The sequence below is a fragment of the Salmo trutta genome, unplaced genomic scaffold, assembly GCF_901001165.1.
Source record: "Salmo trutta unplaced genomic scaffold, fSalTru1.1, whole genome shotgun sequence".
Classification (NCBI taxonomy): domain Eukaryota; kingdom Metazoa; phylum Chordata; class Actinopteri; order Salmoniformes; family Salmonidae; genus Salmo; species Salmo trutta.
In genome coordinates this window covers 30,033-48,242 of record NW_021822675.1, presented here as the reverse complement: position 1 = coordinate 48,242, position 18,210 = coordinate 30,033, and the positions used below count along the sequence as shown (strand labels likewise).

Sequence of the window (18,210 nt, the reverse complement as noted above, 5' to 3'; positions counted from 1 at the left end):
CTGGAGAAGAGACCATCAGAGACTACTGGTACCATGCTGGTCTGGAGAAGAGACCATCAGAGACTACTGGTACCATGCTGGTCTGGAGAACAGACCATCAGAGACTACTGGTACCATGCTGGTCTGGAGAACAGACCATCAGAGATTACTGGTACCATGCTGGTCTGGAGAAGAGAACAGAGACTACTGGTACCATGCTGGTCTGGAGAACAGACCATCAGAGATTACTGGTACCATGCTGGTCTGGAGAAGAGAACAGAGACTACTGGTACCATGCTGGTCTGGAGAAGATAACAGAGACTACTCTACTTACCCTGTGGGCAAAGACATCACCAGTTTACCAACTGCTTGCAATTTGGATGTAAGCGCATCACTTGGCCATTTTGCCCACTGGGTAAACATAAAGTAACTTGTTGATGTAGTATAATAACTGATGTACATTACCTTGAACCTTCTGCGGATGGTGGTACCTATGAACACCTCTCCAGGGATATGAATAGAGTAAGGCTCCAACAGGACCTGGTAGGCCTGTGTCGACCCTTTGACCTCGATCTCCATGACAATCACATCGTTCACCTTGGGGGCGGTGTCTTGAGGTTCATCCTCTCTGGGCAGCTCTGGGACGTCCCTCACGACCAGGTGACACACACGGTGGTAGTCCATCAACTGGATAAAACACACATCAACTTTTACTTCACTGATGCACCTAGTGAATCACACCCTACAGCTACCTGCTGGGGTTGGTATGTAAGGAGGAACTCACGGTCCTGTCGGGTTAGAGGTCAGAGGTTACCTGCTGGGGCTGGTATGTAAGGAGGAACTCATGGTCCTGTCGGGTTAGAGGTCAGAGGTTACCTGCTGGGGCTGGTATGTATGGAGGAACTCACGGTCCTGTCGGGTCAGAGGTTACCTGCTGGGGCTGGTATGTAAGGAGGAACTCACGGTCCTGTCGGGTTAGAGGTCAGAGGTTACCTGCTGGGGCTGGTATGTAAGGAGGAACTCACGGTCCTGTCGGGTTAGAGGTCAGAGGTTACCTGCTGGGGCTGGTATGTAAGGAGGAACTCACGGTCCTGTCGGGTTAGAGGTTAGAGGTTACCTGCTGGGGCTGGTATATAAGGAGGAACTCACGGTCCTGTCGGGTTAGAGGTTAGAGGTTACCTGCTGGGGCTGGTATGTAAGGAGGAACTCACGGTCCTGTCGGGTTAGAGGTCAGAGGTTACCTGCTGGGGCTGGTATGTAAGGAGGAACTCATGGTCCTGTAGGGGGGTTAGCAGGCCGGAGGCGGGGCTGACGTGGAACACGTCGTCATTGGCCAAGTGGTACTGGATGTGGGCGGGGTCAGGGATCTCCCCAGGGAGGAGGGGCTGCAAGTTGGGCTGCATGATCTGCCAATGGAACGCCAGCTCCAAGTGACTGACACAGAGACAGAGACAGAGACAGAGACAGACAGACAGACAGACAGACAGAGTAGAAACAGACAGAGAGAGAGTAGAAACAGAGAGACAGAGAGGGAAAAAAAGGTGAGTAATACATCTAAAGAAAAATTATTCTACAGAAAGAGAGATTTCTGCAAACATCTAGAGAAACATATGGATCAGATCTGAAACATTACATTTGGAAAGGGGTTCTAAGTGTTTAAGGGTAAGGGTTAGGGTTTAGGGGTTAGGGGTTAGGGTTTAGGGGTTAGGGTAAGGGTTAGGGGTTAGGGGTTAGGGGTTAGGGGGTTAGGGGTTAGGGGGTTAGGGGTTAGGGTCAGCTTTGATCTAACTTTACTAAACCAGCACCATCTGTCATAACTGTTGCCGTGTTGAATTGACCAAATCGCAGGTGGAATGTGGATACTCATCTTTTTAATATTTTAGAGCAAAGTAGAAAACATTAAACACGAACGACTCCAGACAGGCTAACAGGCTACTTACAAAATCATAGCAGTGTTAACACAACCACCCACAAACCCAAATGACAAACATACTCCTAAATATATGACTCCCAATCAGGAACAACGATAACCAGCTGTCCCTGATCGGGAGCCACAGACCAACATAGAAACACAACACCCAGAACAAACATACACAGACATCTTCTGCCACGTCCTGACCAAAATACTACACAACTACACCCTCTGCTGGTCAGGACGTGACACCATCATGTTCTGTTTAAACATTAAGGCCCAGGGAGGTGAGGTATATGCCGTTATAAACTGGGTGGTTAGGGGTTAGAGTTAGGGGTTGGAGTTGGGGTTAGGGTTTAGGGGTTAGGGGTAAGGGTAAGGGTTTAGGGGTTAGGGTTTAGGGTTAAGGTTAGGGGTTAGGGGTTAGGGTTAGGGTAAGGGTTAGGGGTTGGGTTAGGGGTTAGGGTTAGGGGTTAGGGTTAGGGGTTAGGGGTAAGGGTTAGGGTTAGTGGTAAGGGTTAGGGTTAGGGGTTAGGGGTAAGGGTTAGGGTTAGTGGTTAGGGGTAAGGGTTAGGGTTAGGGGTTAGGGTAAGGGTTAGGGTTTAGGGTTAGGGGTTAGGGTTAGGGTTAGGTTAAGGGTTAGGGTTAGGTTAAGGGTTAGGTGTTAGGGGTTAGGGTAAGGGTTATCGTTAGGGGTTAGGGTAAGGGTTAGGGTAAGGGTTAGGGTAAGGGTTAGGGGTTAGGGATTAGGGTAAGGGGTTAGGGTAAGTGGTTAGGGTAAGGGTTAGGGGTTAGAGGTAGGGGTTAGGGTAAGGGTTAGGGGTTAGAGGTTAGGGTTAGGGTAAGGGTTAGGGTAAGGGTTATGGGTTAGGGTAAGGGTTAGGGTTAGGGGTTAGGGGTTAGGGATTAGGGGTTATGGGTTAGGGTAAGGGTAAGAGGTTAGGGTAAGGGGTTAGGGGTTAGGGTTAGGGTTAGGGTAAGGGTAAGGGTTAGGGGTTAGGGTTAGGGTTAGGGGTTAGGGTAAGGGTAAGGGTTAGGGTAAGGGTTAGGGTTAGGGTTAGGGTAAGGGTTAGGGTAAGGGTTAGGGGTTAGGGTAAGGGTTAAGGGTTAGGGTTAGTGGTTAGGGGTTAGGGTTAGTGGTTAGGGGTAAGGGTTAGGGTTAGGGGTTAGGGTTAGGGTAAGGGTAAGGGTTAGGGTTTAGGGGTTAGGGTTAGGGTAAAGGGTTAGGGTTAGGGTAAGGGTTAGGTTAAGGGTTAGGTGTTAGGGGTTAGGGTAAGGGTTATCGTTAGGGGTTAGGGTAAGGGTTAGGGGTTAGGGTTAGGGTAAGGGTTAGGGGTTAGGGTAAGGGGTTAGGGGTTAGGGTAAGTGGTTAGGGTAAGGGGTTAGGGGTTAGGGGTTAGAGGTAGGGGTTAGGGTAAGGGTTAGGGGTTAGAGGTTAGGGTTAGGGTAAGGGTAAGGGTTAGGGTAAGGGTTATGGGTTAGGGTAAGGGTTAGGGTTAGGGGTTAGGGGTTAGGGGTTAGGGGTTAGGGATTAGGGGTTAGGGGTTAGGGGTTAGGGTTATGGGTTAGGGTTAGGGTAAGGGTAAGGGGTTAGGGTAAGGGTTAGGGGTTAGAGTTAGGGTTAAGGTTAGGGTAAGGGGTTAGGGTTAGGGGTTAGGGTTTAGGGCAGGTAGCTGGTCTTACGTGTTGTTTCTGATGGTGAGGGTCCTCTGTTGGACGGAGTGAGGGTTGGCAGGGGGGAAGCGGACATAGTGTTCAGCTGTGACGTCACAGAGTTCTCCGAGAGCAGGGACCTCTTCTTCCCCAGACACACACACCAGCTCCAGACCAATCAGCTGGCCCTGACCTGGAAACAGACACACACCAGCTCTACACCTATCAGCTGGCCTGGAGACAGACACACACCAGCTCCAGACCAATCAGCTGGCCCTGACCTGGAAACAGACACACACCAGCTCTACACCTATCAGCTGGCCTGGAGACAGATACACACCAGCTCTACACCTATCAGCTGACCTGGAGACAGACACACACCAGCTCTATACCTATCAGCTGACCTGGAGACACAAACACCAGCTCTACACCTATCAGCTGGCCTGGAGACAGATACACACCAGCTCTACACCTATCAGCTGACCTGGAGACAGATACACACCAGCTCTACACCTATCAGCTGACCTGGAGACAGACACACACCAGCTCTACACCTATCAGCTGACCTGGAGACAGATTCACACCAGCTCTACACCTATCAGCTGACCTGGAGACAGATACACACCAGCTCTACACCTATCAGCTGGCCTGGAGACAGATACACACCAGCTCTACACCTATCAGCTGGCCTGGAGACAGATACACACCAGCTCTACACCTATCAGCTGGCCTGGAGACAGATACACACCAGCTCTACGCATATCAGCTGACCTGGAGACAGACACACACCAGCTCTACACCTATCAGCTGACCTGGAGACAGACACACACCAGCTCTACACCTATCAGCTGACCTGGAGACAGACACACACCAGCTCTACACCTATCAGCTGACCTGGAGACAGATACACACCAGCTCTACGCATATCAGCTGACCTGGAGACAGACACACACCAGCTCTACACATATCAGCTGACCTGGAGACAGACACACACCTTGTACAGTGATGTCTTTGACCTGGCAGTTGTCACATACTATGGTGAAGACCTGGGAGCAACTCTCTGCCAACGTTGGGAAGAACACCACCTGGGACATGACGCACACACAGACACACCACACACACACACACACACACACACACACACACACACACACACACACACACACACACACACACACACACAGCTTATCAGTGCAGACAAAGTTCTTGAACTACCTGACTTTAGAGGCTGTGATAAGACCTAAATGGCTGATTGACTCACCTCCACCACTGTGGTCTGGCCAGGCTGCAGCTCAAACAGGGAGGGGCTGACTGCAAATGGGGGCTCCTCAGCGAAGCTGGTAGTCACTACAGACTGGCAGGGAGAGATGAATAATTAATACAGACTGGCAGGGAGAGATGAATAATTAATACAGACTGGCAGGGAGAGAACAAGAATTAATACAGACTGGCAGGGAGAGAGAATAATTAATACAGACCGGCAGGGAGAGATGAATAATTAATACAGACTGGCAGGGAGAGAACAAGAATTACTACAGACTAGCAGGGAGAGAACAAGATTTACTACAGACTGGCAGGGAGAGATGAATAATTAATACAGACTGGCAGGGAGAGAGAATAATTAATACAGACTGGCAGGGAGAGAACAAGAATTACTACAGACTGGCAGGGAGAGAACAAGAATTAATACAGACTGGCAGAGAGAGACAATAATTAATACAGACTGGCAGGGAGAGAACAAGAATTACTACAGACTGGCAGAGAGAGAACAAGAATTACTACAGACTGGCAGGGAGAAATTAATAATTTCTGTTATACAGACCATAATATAACCCCGTCCTACAGACCATAATATAACCCTACAGACCATAATATAACCCTGTCCTACAGACCATAATATAACCCTGTCCTACAGACCATAATATAACCCTGTCCTACAGACCATAATATAACCCTGTCCTACAGACCATAATATAACCCTGTCCTACAGACCATAATATAACCCTGTCCTACAGACCATAATATAAACCTGTCCTACAGACCATAATATAACCCCGTCCTACAGACCATAATATAACCCCGTCCTACAGACCATAATATAACCCCGTCCTACAGACCATAATATAACCCCGTCCTACAGACCATAATATAACCCCGTCCTACAGACCATAATATAACCCCATCCTACAGACCATAATATAACCCCGTCCTACAGACCATAATATAACCCCGTTCTACAGACCATAATATAACCCCGTCCTACAGACCATAATATAACCCCGTCCTACAGACCATAATATAACCCTGTGCTACAGACCATAATATAACCCCGTCCTACAGACCATAATAAAACCCTGTCCTACAGACCCTAATATAACCCTGTCCTACAGACCATAATATAACCCTGTCCTACAGACCATAATGTAACCCTGTCCTATAGACCATAATATAACCCCGTCCTACAGACCATAAAATAACCCCGTCCTACAGACCATAATATAACCCCGTCCTACAGACCATAATATAACCCTGTCCTACAGACCATAATATAACCCCGTCCTACAGACCATAACATAACCCTGTCCTTCAGACCATAATATAACCCTGTCCTACAGACCATAATATAACCCCGTCCTACAGACCATAATATAACCCCGTCCTACAGACCATAATATAACCCCGTCCTACAGACCATAATATAAGCCTGTCCTACAGACAGATGGAGGTAATTTTTTCACCTCCAACCCTAACACCCTAACCCAGAGGTGAATGTATTTACCCTTTGACCCTAACACCCTAACCCAGAGGTGAATGTATTTACCCTTTGACCCTAACACCCTAACCCAGAGGTGAATGTATTTACCCTTTGACCTTTGACCCTAACACCCTAACCCAGAGGTGAATGTATTTACCTTTTAACCCTAACACCCTAACCCAGAGGTGAATGTATTTACCCTTTGACCTTTAACCCTAACACCCTAACCCAGAGGTGATTGTATTTACCCTTTGACCCTAACACCCTAACCCAGAGGTGAATGTATTTACCCTTTGACCCTAACACCCTAACCCAGAGGTGAATGTATTTACCCTCTAACCCTAACACCCTAACCCAGAGGAGAATGTATTTACCCTTTGACCCTAACACCCTAACCCAGAGGTGATTGTATTTACCCTTTGACCTTTAACCCTAACACCCTAACCCAGAGGTGATTGTATTTACCCTTTGACCCTAACACCCTAACCCAGAGGTGAATGTATTTACCCTTTGACCCTAACACCCTAACCCAGAGGTGAATGTATTTACCCTGATGTTGTAGGCGGGCCACTGTCTCCGTGGGAGGATACAGAAGGTTCCAGCACTGAGGCCCTCGTTACAACACAGGAACTGTCCGAACCTCACCCCTCCTACCAGACAGTAGCCACAGTCCAGAACACTGGGCACTGGGCGGACACAAGACAGAGAGACAAACCAAGTCAGGACGCATAAGGCTGTGTGGTAGAATGAGCTCAATCACTAACTAAGTACACTTTTCATTCTGTTTTCAATTTTGTTTAGGTAACACTCAAGGGCTAGAGGTGTACAGCATTAGGCTACGCTATACAGAGCTATCAGTTTGGTTAGAGGTGTACAGCATTAGGCTACGCTATACAGAGCTATCAGTTTGGTTAGAGGTGTACAGCATTAGGCTACGCTATACAGAGCTATCAGTAGCATTAGGCTACGCTATACAGAGCTATCAGTAGCATTAGGCTACGCTATACAGAGCTATCAGTTTGGTTAGAGGTGTACAGCATTAGGCTACGCTATACAGAGCTATCAGTTTGGTTAGAGGTGTACAGCATTAGGCTACGCTATACAGAGCTATCAGTTTGGTTAGAGGTGTACAGCATTAGGCTACGCTATACAGAGCTATCAGTAACATTAGGCTACGCTATACAGAGCTCTCAGTAGCATTAGGCTACGCTATACAGAGCTTTCAGTTTGGTTAGAGGTGTACAGCATTAGGCTACGCTATACAGAGCTATCAGTTTGGTTAGAGGTGTACAGCATATGGCTACTCTATACAGAGCAATCAGTTTGGTTAGAGGTGTACAGCATTAGGCTACGCTATACAGAGCTATCAGTAGCATTAGGCTACGCTATACAGAGCTATCAGTAGCATTAGGTTACGCTATACAGAGCTATCAGTTTGGTTAGTGGTGTACAGCATTAGGCTACGCTATACAGAGCTATCAGTTTGGTTAGAGGTGTACAGCATTAGGCTAGGCTATACAGAGCTATCAGTTTGGTTAGAGGTGTACAGCATTAGGCTACTCTATACAGAGCTATCAGTTTGGTTAGAGGTGTACAGCATTAGGCTACGCTATACAGAGCTATCAGTTTGGTTAGAGGTGTACAGCATTAGGCTACGCTATACAGAGCTATCAGTTTGGTTAGAGGTGTACAGCATTAGGCTACGCTATACAGAGCTATCAGTTTGGTTAGAGGTGTACAGCATTAGGCTACGCTATACAGAGCTATCAGTTTGGTTAGAGGTTTACAGCATTAGGCTACGCTATACAGAGCTATCAGTAGCATTAGGCTACGCTATACAGAGCTATCAGTAGCATTAGACTACGCTATACAGAGCTATCAGTAGCATTAGGCTACGCTATACAGAGCTATCAGTTTGGTTAGTGGTGTACAGCATTAGGCTACGCTATACAGAGCTATCAATTTGGAATAGAGGTGTAAAGCATTAGGCTACGCTATACAGAGCTATCAGTTTGGTTAGAGGTGTACAGCATTAGGCTACTCTATACAGAGCTATCAGTTTGGTTAGAGGTGTACAGCATTAGGCTACGCTATACAGAGCTATCAGTAGCATTAGGCTACACTTTACAGAGCTATCAGTAGCATTAGGCTACGCTATACAGAGCTATCAGTAGCATTAGGCTACGCTATACAGAGCTATCAGTTTGGTTAGTGGTGTACAGCATTAGGCTACGCTATACAGAGCTATCAGTTTGGAATAGAGGTGTACAGCATTAGGCTACGCTATACAGAGCTATCAGTTTGGTTAGAGGTGTACAGCATTAGGCTACGCTATACAGAGCTATCAGTTTGGTTAGAGGTGTACAGCATTAGGCTACGCTATACAGAGCTATCAGTTTGGTTAGTGGTGTACAGCATTAGGCTACGCTATGCAGAGCTATCAGTTTGGTTAGAGGTGTACAGCATTAGGCTACGCTATACAGAGCTATCAGTAGCATTAGGCTACGCTATACAGAGCTATCAGTTTGGTTAGAGGTGTACAGCATTAGGCTACGCTATACAGAGCTATCAGTTTGGTTAGAGGTGTACAGCATTAGGCTACGCTATACAGAGCTATCAGTTTGGTTAGAGGTGTACAGCATTAGGCTACGCTATACAGAGCTATCAGTTTGGTTAGAGGTGTACAGCATTAGGCTACGCTATACAGAGCTATCAGTTTGGTTAGAGGTGTACAGCATTAGGCTACGCTATACAGAGCTATCAGTTTGGTTAGAGGTTTACAGCATTAGGCTACGCTATACAGAGCTATCAGTAGCATTAGGCTACGCTATACAGAGCTATCAGTAGCATTAGGCTACGCTATACAGAGCTATCAGTAGCATTAGGCTACGCTATACAGAGCTATCAGTTTGGTTAGTGGTGTACAGCATTAGGCTACGCTATACAGAGCTATCAATTTGGAATAGAGGTGTAAAGCATTAGGCTACGCTATACAGAGCTATCAGTTTGGTTAGAGGTGTACAGCATTAGGCTACTCTATACAGAGCTATCAGTTTGGTTAGAGGTGTACAGCATTAGGCTACGCTATACAGAGCTATCAGTAGCATTAGGCTACACTTTACAGAGCTATCAGTAGCATTAGGCTACGCTATACAGAGCTATCAGTAGCATTAGGCTACGCTATACAGAGCTATCAGTTTGGTTAGTGGTGTACAGCATTAGGCTACGCTATACAGAGCTATCAGTTTGGAATAGAGGTGTACAGCATTAGGCTACGCTACACAGAGCTATCAGTTTGGTTAGAGGTGTACAGCATTAGGCTACGCTATACAGAGCTATCAGTTTGGTTAGAGGTGTACAGCATTAGGCTACGCTATACAAAGCTATCAGTTTGGTTAGTGGTGTACAGCATTAGGCTACGCTATGCAGAGCTATCAGTTTGGTTAGAGGTGTACAGCATTAGGCTACGCTATACAGAGCTATCAGTAGCATTAGGCTACGCTATACAGAGCTATCAGTTTGGTTAGAGGTGTACAGCATTAGGCTACGCTATACAGAGCTATCAGTTTGGTTAGAGGTGTACAGCATTAGGCTACGCTATATGGAACAATCAGTCATCATAACATAATTGCTCGTTAGGTAGTATGAACCAGAGGAGGTCAGGACCAATCACGTGTCAGTATGGGAAAAGGTCAGGACCACTCACGTGTCAGTATGGGAGGAGGTCAGGACCACTCACCTGTCAGTATGGGAGAAGGTCAGGACCACTCAGGTGTCAGTATGGGAGGAGGTCAGGACCACTCACCTGTCAGTATGGGAGGAGGTCAGGACCACTCACCTGTCAGTATGGGAGAAGGTCAGGACCACTCAGGTGTCAGTATGGGAGGAGGTCAGGACCACTCACCTGTCAGTATGGGAGGAGGTCAGGACCAATCACCTGTCAGTATGGGAGGAGGTCAGGACCAATCACTTGTCAGTATGGGAGGAGGTCAGGACCACTCAGGTGTCAGTATGGGAGGAGGTCAGGACCACTCACGTGTCAGTATGGGAGGAGGTCAGGACCACTCAGGTGTCAGTATGGGAGGAGGTCAGGACCACTCAGGTGTCAGTATGGGAGGAGATCAGGACCAATCACCTGTCAGTATGGGAGGAGGTCAGGACCACTCACGTGTCAGTATGGGAGGAGGTCAGGACCACTCAGGTGTCAGTATGGGAGGAGGTCAGGACCACTCACGTGTCAGTATAGGAGGAGGTCAGGACCACTCACGTGTCAGTATGGGAGGAGGTCAGGACCACTCACGTGTCAGTATGGGAGGAGGTCTGCGGGCCTCGATGGGAACCAGCAGTGGGTATTGGGCCTGAGTCTCTACCACCAGGAAGTCTTGGTAGTCAGCCAGGGAGTCTGGAGCAAACAGTACCGTGTACTGGCAGGACATCCCAGGGGCTACAGTACCCCCCTCGCCTGGAAACCTGCCTGATGACACAACAACACCGTCAATGACTGCATCCCATACAGCATCCTATTACATTTATACTGCACTACTCTTGACCAGGACTCCAGTGCACTATATAGGAAATAGGGTGATATTTGGGACTCAACATTATCTCCTCTTTACTCAGAATCATTAAGACCGCAGTTGTATTTCAATTCAATTCAAGGGTCTTTATTGCCATGGGAAACATGTGTTAACATTGCCAAAGCAAGTGAAGTAGATAATATACAAAAGTGAAATAAACAATAAAAAAGAACAGTAAACATTACACTCACAGAAGTTCCAAAAGAATAAAGACATCACAAATGTCATATTAAATGACTTGTGTCATGCACAAGGTAGATGTCCTAACCGACTTGCCAAAACTATAGTTTGCTAACAAGAAATTTGTGGAGTGGTTGAAAAACGAGTTTTAATGACTCCAACCTGAGTGTATGTAAACTTCTGACTTCAACTGTATATACAGTGTTGTAACGATGTGCAAATAATTAAAGTACAAAAGGGAAAATAAATAAACATAAATATGGGTTGTATTTACAATGGTGTTTGTTCTTCAATGGTGTTTGTTCTTCACTTCACTATTTATCATCTTGTGTAAATAGACTCTCTCTACAGCTGTAGTCACTTTCAGGAGTCATAAAGCTATCTGAGATCTACAGCTCAGATTTGTTTTAAACATGGCTTCAAAAATGTAAGCCAATGTAACATCACACTAATAAAAACAGCAGGAATGAGGTTCTGATCCATTATCACAGGGAGGAGGTGAGGACCCTGGCGGTTTGGTGCCAGGAAAATATCCTTTCCCTCAATGTCAACAAAATGAAGGAGCTGATCGTGGACTTCAGGAGACAGCAGAGGGAGCACGCCCCCATCCACATCAATGGGACTGCAGTGGAGAAGCTAAAAAGCTTCAGGTTTCTCGGTGTACACATCACTGACAATCTGAAATGGTCCATCCACACAGTGTGGTGAAGACCTTCAACCTCAGGAGGCTGAAGAAATTCAGCTTGTCCCCTAAGGCCCTCACAAACTTGTACAGATCCACCATTGAGAGCGTCGTGTCGGGCTGTATCACCGCCTGGTAGGGCAACTGCACCGTCCGCAACCACAGCGCTCTCCAGAGGGTGGTGGGTTCTGCCCAACGCATCACCACGGCCACACTACCTGCCATCCAGGACACCTACACCACCCGATGTCACAGGAAGGTCAAGAAGATCATCAAGGACATCAACCCCCCCGAGACACAGCCTGTTCACCCGCTATCATCCAGAAGGCGAGGTCAGTACAGGTGCATCCAAGCTGGGACCGAGAGACTGAAAAACAGCTTCTATCTCAAGGCCATCAGACTGTTAAACAGCCATCACTAGCTGGCTACCACCCGGTTACTGAACCCTGCACCTTAGAGGCTGCTGCCCTCTTTACATAGACATGGAATCACTGGTCACTTTAATAATGGAACACTAAATCAAATCAAATCAAATTGTATTTGTCACATGTGCCGAATACAACAGATGTAGACCTTAACGTGAAATGCTTACTTACAAGCCCTTAACCAACAATGTGGTTCAAGAAATAGTTAAGAAAATATTTACTAAATAAACTAAAGTAAAAAATTAAATAAAATGTAACAATAAAATAACAATAACGCGGCTCTATTCAGGGGGTACCGGTACTGAGTCAATGTGGAGGCTATATACAGGGGGTACCGGTACAGAGTCAATGTGGAGGCTATATACAGGGGGTACCGGTACTGAGTCAATGTGGAGGCTATATACAGGGGGTACCGGTACAGAGTCAATGTGGAGGCTATATACAGGGGGTACCGGTACTGAGTCAATGTGGAGGCTATATACAGGGGGTACCGGTACAGAGTCAATGTGGAGGCTATATACAGGGGGTACCGGTACAGAGTCAATGTGGAGGCTATATACAGGGGGTACCGGTACTGAGTCAATGTGGAGGCTATATACAGGGGGTACCGGTACTGAGTCAATGTGGAGGCTATATACAGGGGGTACCGGTACTGAGTCAATGTGGAGGCTATATACAGGGTGTTACGGTACAGAGTCAATGTGGAGGCTATATACAGGGGGTACCGGTACTGAGTCAATGTGGAGGCTATATACAGGGGGTACCGGTACTGAGTCAATGTGGAGGCTATATTCAGGGGGTACCGGTACAGAGTCAATGTGGAGGCTATATTCAGGGGGTACCGGTACTGAGTCAATGTGGAGGCTGTATACAGGGGTACCGGTACAGAGTCAATGTGGAGGTTATATACAGGGGTACCGGTACTGAGTCAATGTGGAGGCTATATACAGGGGTACCGGTACTGAGTCAATGTGGAGGCTATATACAGGGGTACCGGTACAGAGTCAATGTGGGGGGCTACAGGTTACTAATGAGGCTATATACAGGGGGTACCGGTACAGAGTCAATGTGGAGGCTATATACAGGGGTACCGGTACAGAGTCAATGTGGGGGGCTACAGGTTAGTAACGAGGCTATATACAGGGGGTACCGGTACAGAGTCAATGTGGAGGCTATATACAGGGGTACCGGTACAGAGTCAATGTGGAGGCTATATACAGGGTATTACGGTACAGAGTCAATGTGGAGGCTATATACAGGGGGGTACCGGTACAGAGTCAATATCGAGGCTATATACAGGGGGTACCGGTACAGAGTCAATGTGGAGGCTATATACACAAGGGGTACCGGTACAGAGTCAATGTGGAGGCTATATACAGGGGTACCGGTACAGAGTCAATGTGGAGGCTATATACAGGGGGTACCGGTACAGAGTCAATGTAGAGGCTATATACAGGGGGTACCGGTACAGAGTCAATGTGGAGGCTATATACAGGGGGTACCGGTACAGAGTCAATGTGGAGGCTATATACAGGGGTACCGGTACAGAGTCAATGTGGGGGGGCTACAGTTTAGTAATGAGGCTATATACAGGGGGTACCGGTATAGAGTCAATGTGGAGGCTATATTCAGGGGGTACCGGTACTGAGTCAATGTGGAGGCTATATACAGGGGTACCGGTACAGAGTCAATGTGGAGGCTATATACAGGGGTACCGGTACTGAGTCAATGTGGAGGCTATTGTTACGAACCGGCTCAGAGTTCGCAACAAAAGGGAGACAACGTGGAGACAAGGAGTATCAAAAATATATATTTATTAGATACCATAACTAGCACAACCAAAAACAAGGTGTCTGCATGGAGAGAGTCTCCCCAATGACTGTGGAAGAGGTCTCTTTATCCTGGGACACACCCGAGCCCAGGTGTTTCCCATGTAGCTGACGACCCTTCCAACTCCGCCCACTGGCATCCTAATAAGGAACAAGAGCAAAGAGAGAAATACAGCAGACAAAGTGGGAGGGTCGTCACACACCCCCCCATAAAACCGGGGACCAACAAGGGCCCCGGAACAACGTACCAGTCTCTGCGTCCCAAATTGACACAGGCCTCTGCGTCCCAAATTGACACAGGCCTCTGCGTCCCAAATTTACGAGAGGTTACATGTTCACCTTCCACTTGCCCCAGCCAACCTCCTTCTCCCCAGACCTCAGCAACCTCTGCGCACAGGAAGCAACATTTAAGAGGAAAGGAGAACACAAGACCAGGAGGGAACAGACAGGAAAGTTAAAACATGACAAAACCAAAACCAACCAATGGTCAGTCACATAACACTCAGGAACAGGGCACACAAGAGACCGTATCAGCTACAAACGCAAACAACATCTCCCAACGATTCATAGTCACTCCAACGATTCATAGTCACTCCAACGATTCATAGTCACTCCAACAATTCATAGTCACTCCAACAATTCATAGTCACTCCAACAATTCATAGTCACTCCAACGATTACTCCAACGATTCATAGTCACTCCAACGATTCATAGTCACTCCAACGATTCATAGTCACTCCAACGATTACTCCAACGATTCATAGTCACTCCAACGATTCATAGTCACTCCAACGATTACTCCAACTATTCATAGTCACTCCAACGATTCATAGTCACTCCAACGATTACTCCAACGATTCATAGTCACTCCAACGATTCATAGTCACTCCAACAATTCAGCTGAGCACACCAGACCACAACAAGAGAATACAATCACACCGGGCACCACAGAAAAGAGATGAGAAATGGAGCTTCCCCAAAACCTACAATAACTCAACCCTAGTCTTCATGCAGATTTGCGGTGGGTAATTATGCACTGTAGCCCGCTGGCGAGGAAGTAACCCCCCAGCACGCTGGTAGATTCCACCAAGCCACGGATGTGCCCCCGAGACAACTGCTCAGTCCACAGACACCACACAAAAACAACAAACATTAACAATGCCCAACATATTCCAAAATGAAACACGTCGCTAAGCCTATCAGGGGAAAAAGGCTATAGCTCCGGATAGTAAGTTTCCCTACCCTATCCAAATCTCCCACCGAGGTACACAGCTGATTGTACTCACCTCCTCAGACCAATGTCCCAACAGCGAGTAGAACAAGCGTTTCCAGGCTAGGCAGGACCTGGAAACTAACCAATGTATTCTCTCCAACACAGCACACAAACAAAGGCAACCAGTACTGAGCACCAAATTCAAACTAACAAAATATACAAACAAAGCACCTCAATTTAACATACCTCCACGTTTTCTCCCAAACACAAGTTCAAGATCCCGGATGAGCCCCCACTTGTTACGAACCGGCTCAGAGTTCGCAACAAAAGGGAGACAACGTGGAGACAAGGAGTATCAAAAATATATATTTATTAGATACCATAACTAGCACAACCAAAAACAAGGTGTCTGCATGGAGAGAGTCTCCCCAATGACTGTGGAAGAGTTGTCTTTATCCTGGGACACACCCGAGCCCAGGTGTTTCCCATCTAGCTGACGACCCTTCCAACTCCGCCCACCAGCATCCTAGTAAGGAACAAGAGCAAAGAGAGAAATACAGCAGACAGAGTGGGAGGGTCGTCACACTATATACAGGGGTACCGGTACTGAGTCAATGTGGAGGCTATATACAGGGGTACCGGTACAGAGTCAATGTGGGGGGCTACAGGTTAGTAATGAGGCTATATACAGGGGGTACCGGTACAGAGTCAATGTGGAGGCTATATACAGGGGTACCGGTACAGAGTCAATGTGGGGGACTACAGGTTAGTAATGAGGCTATATACAGGGGGTACCGGTACAGAGTCAATGTGGAGGCTATATACAGGGGTACCGGTACAGAGTCAATGTGGAGGCTATATACAGGGGGTACCGGTACAGAGTCAATATCGAGGCTATATACAGGGGGTACCGGTACAGAGTCAATGTGGAGGCTATATACAAGGGGTACCGGTACAGAGTCAATGTGGAGGCTATATACAGGGGGTACCGGTACAGAGTCAATGTAGAGGCTATATACAGGGGGTACCGGTACAGAGTCAATGTGGAGGCTATATACAGGGGGTACCGGTACAGAGTCAATGTGGAGGCTATATACAGGGGGTACCGGTACTGAGTCAATGTGGAGGCTATATACAGGGGGTACCGGTACTGAGTCAATGTGGAGGCTATATACAGGGGGTACTGGTACTGAGTCAATGTGGAGGCTATATACAGGGTATTACGGTACAGAGTCAATGTGGAGGCTATATACAGGGGGTACCGGTACAGAGTCAATGTGGAGGCTATATACAGGGGGTACCGGTACAGAGTCAATGTGGAGGCTATATACAGGGGGTACCGGTACAGAGTCAATGTGGGGGGCTACAGGTTAGTAATGAGGCTATATACAGGGGGTACCGGTACAGAGTCCATGTGGGGGGCTACAGGTTAGTAATGAGGCTATATACAGGGGGGTGCTGGTACAGAGTCAATGTGGAGGCTATATAAAGGGGGTACCAGTACCGAGTCAATGTGGAGGCTATATACAGGGGGTACTGGTACCGAGTCAATGTGCAGGGGTACAGGTTAGTCGAGGTAATTTGTACATGTAGGTAGAGGTAAAGTGACTATGCATAGATAATAAACAGCAAGTAACAGCAGTGTAATAAGAAAGGCGGGGGGTCAATCTAAATAGTCTGGTGGTCATTTGATTAATTGCTCAGCAGTCTTATGGCTTGGGGGTAGAAGCTGTTATGGAGCCTTTTGGACCTAGACTTGATGCTCCAATACTGCTTGCGGCTTGGTTTCCCTTTGTAGTCCGTGATAGTTTGCAAGCCCTGCTACATCCGACGAGCATCAGAGCCAGTGTAGTAGGATTGTATTGATGTCTCTACCTTTTTGCCCTTTGTGCTGTTGTCTGTGCCAATAATGTTTTGTACCCTGTTTTGTGCTGCTACCATGTTGTGTTGCTACCATGTTGTTGTCGTGTTGTGTGGCTACCATGCCATGTTGTCATGTGTTGCTACCATGCTATGTTGTTGTCTAGGTCTCTCTTTATGTAGTGTTGTGTTGTCTCTCTTGTCGTGATGTGTGTTTTGTCCTAAATTTGTATTTAATTTATTTTTATTTGTAATACCATCCCCCATCCCTGCAGGTAGGCCATCATTGTAAATAAAAATGTGTTCTAACTGACTTGCTTAGTTAAATAAAGGTTAAAAAAAAATATATATATTTTAAATAAACATATTTAAACTAAGGGCAACCATGGCATCCGTGACAGGGAGAGGCCTGCATCCATGATGTATACGGGTAAGAGAGTCTAGCTAGCTACATTTTCAGATATTACACATTTCTAATTTTGACATAAAGTATTTTTATTTCAAGTTAAAGTGTACTGTTAGCTAGCTAGCAAACGTTAGCTGGCTGGCTCACTGGCTAACGTTACGTGTATGATCTTATTATTCGTATCTTAGAGCCATTTGCATTGCTAGTTATAGTCTAACGTTAGCTAGCTAACATTGAACCTGGTTGGTTAGCTACCTGCAGATTCATGCAGGGTAGTAACGTTATGAGTTGTGATTATGGTTCATTGTTTAGCTAGCTAGCTACATGTCTTAACAAAAGACTCCACCATGCAAGTGTCCATGTTAATAGAATATCCCTGCAACAACTGTTAGCCAGTTAGCTTGGGTGCTTGACTGCTGTTGTTAGGACAGAACGCTCGGATCAATTCTTAAAGAGATTGGTTGAGCTAAAGCTTAAGAGGGTGTGAACGATTCTGAATGGGTGTAGACAAAGAAGTGCTCTCAAATTGCTACTAGGGGAAAAGTATTAGGGAAAAAAGTGGCTTCTGTAACCCCTTTTTGGAGCCGGTGGAACCTGTGTGTGTTTTGGCTGCAGTGGGCTGCCGGCTTGGGGCGTGATTCTGTGTCCCCATAGTATGTTATACCGAGTGACGACTGAAAGGGAATGTACAGTTATAAATATAACTACTGTTTCCTGAAGGAGGAAAAAGGTATAACA

The 18,210-nt window shown here is 46.8% G+C and overlaps 1 protein-coding gene across 1 annotated transcript in view; it reads right to left on the bottom strand.

Annotated features, from left to right (window-relative positions):
- The window catches only part of dlec1 (DLEC1 cilia and flagella associated protein), a gene marked incomplete at its 5' end in the record, with an annotated part of 148,357 nt that overhangs the window by 117,411 nt on the left and 12,736 nt on the right, over positions 1–18,210 (bottom strand). Inside the window, 7 exons of the mRNA XM_029744506.1 lie at positions 445–666; positions 1,221–1,413; positions 3,575–3,737; positions 4,539–4,629; positions 4,806–4,898; positions 6,849–6,985; positions 10,600–10,773. Coding sequence (XP_029600366.1) covers positions 445–666; positions 1,221–1,413; positions 3,575–3,737; positions 4,539–4,629; positions 4,806–4,898; positions 6,849–6,985; positions 10,600–10,773 — 1,073 coding nt within the window. The remainder of the gene's footprint in view (positions 1–444; positions 667–1,220; positions 1,414–3,574; positions 3,738–4,538; positions 4,630–4,805; positions 4,899–6,848; positions 6,986–10,599; positions 10,774–18,210) is intronic.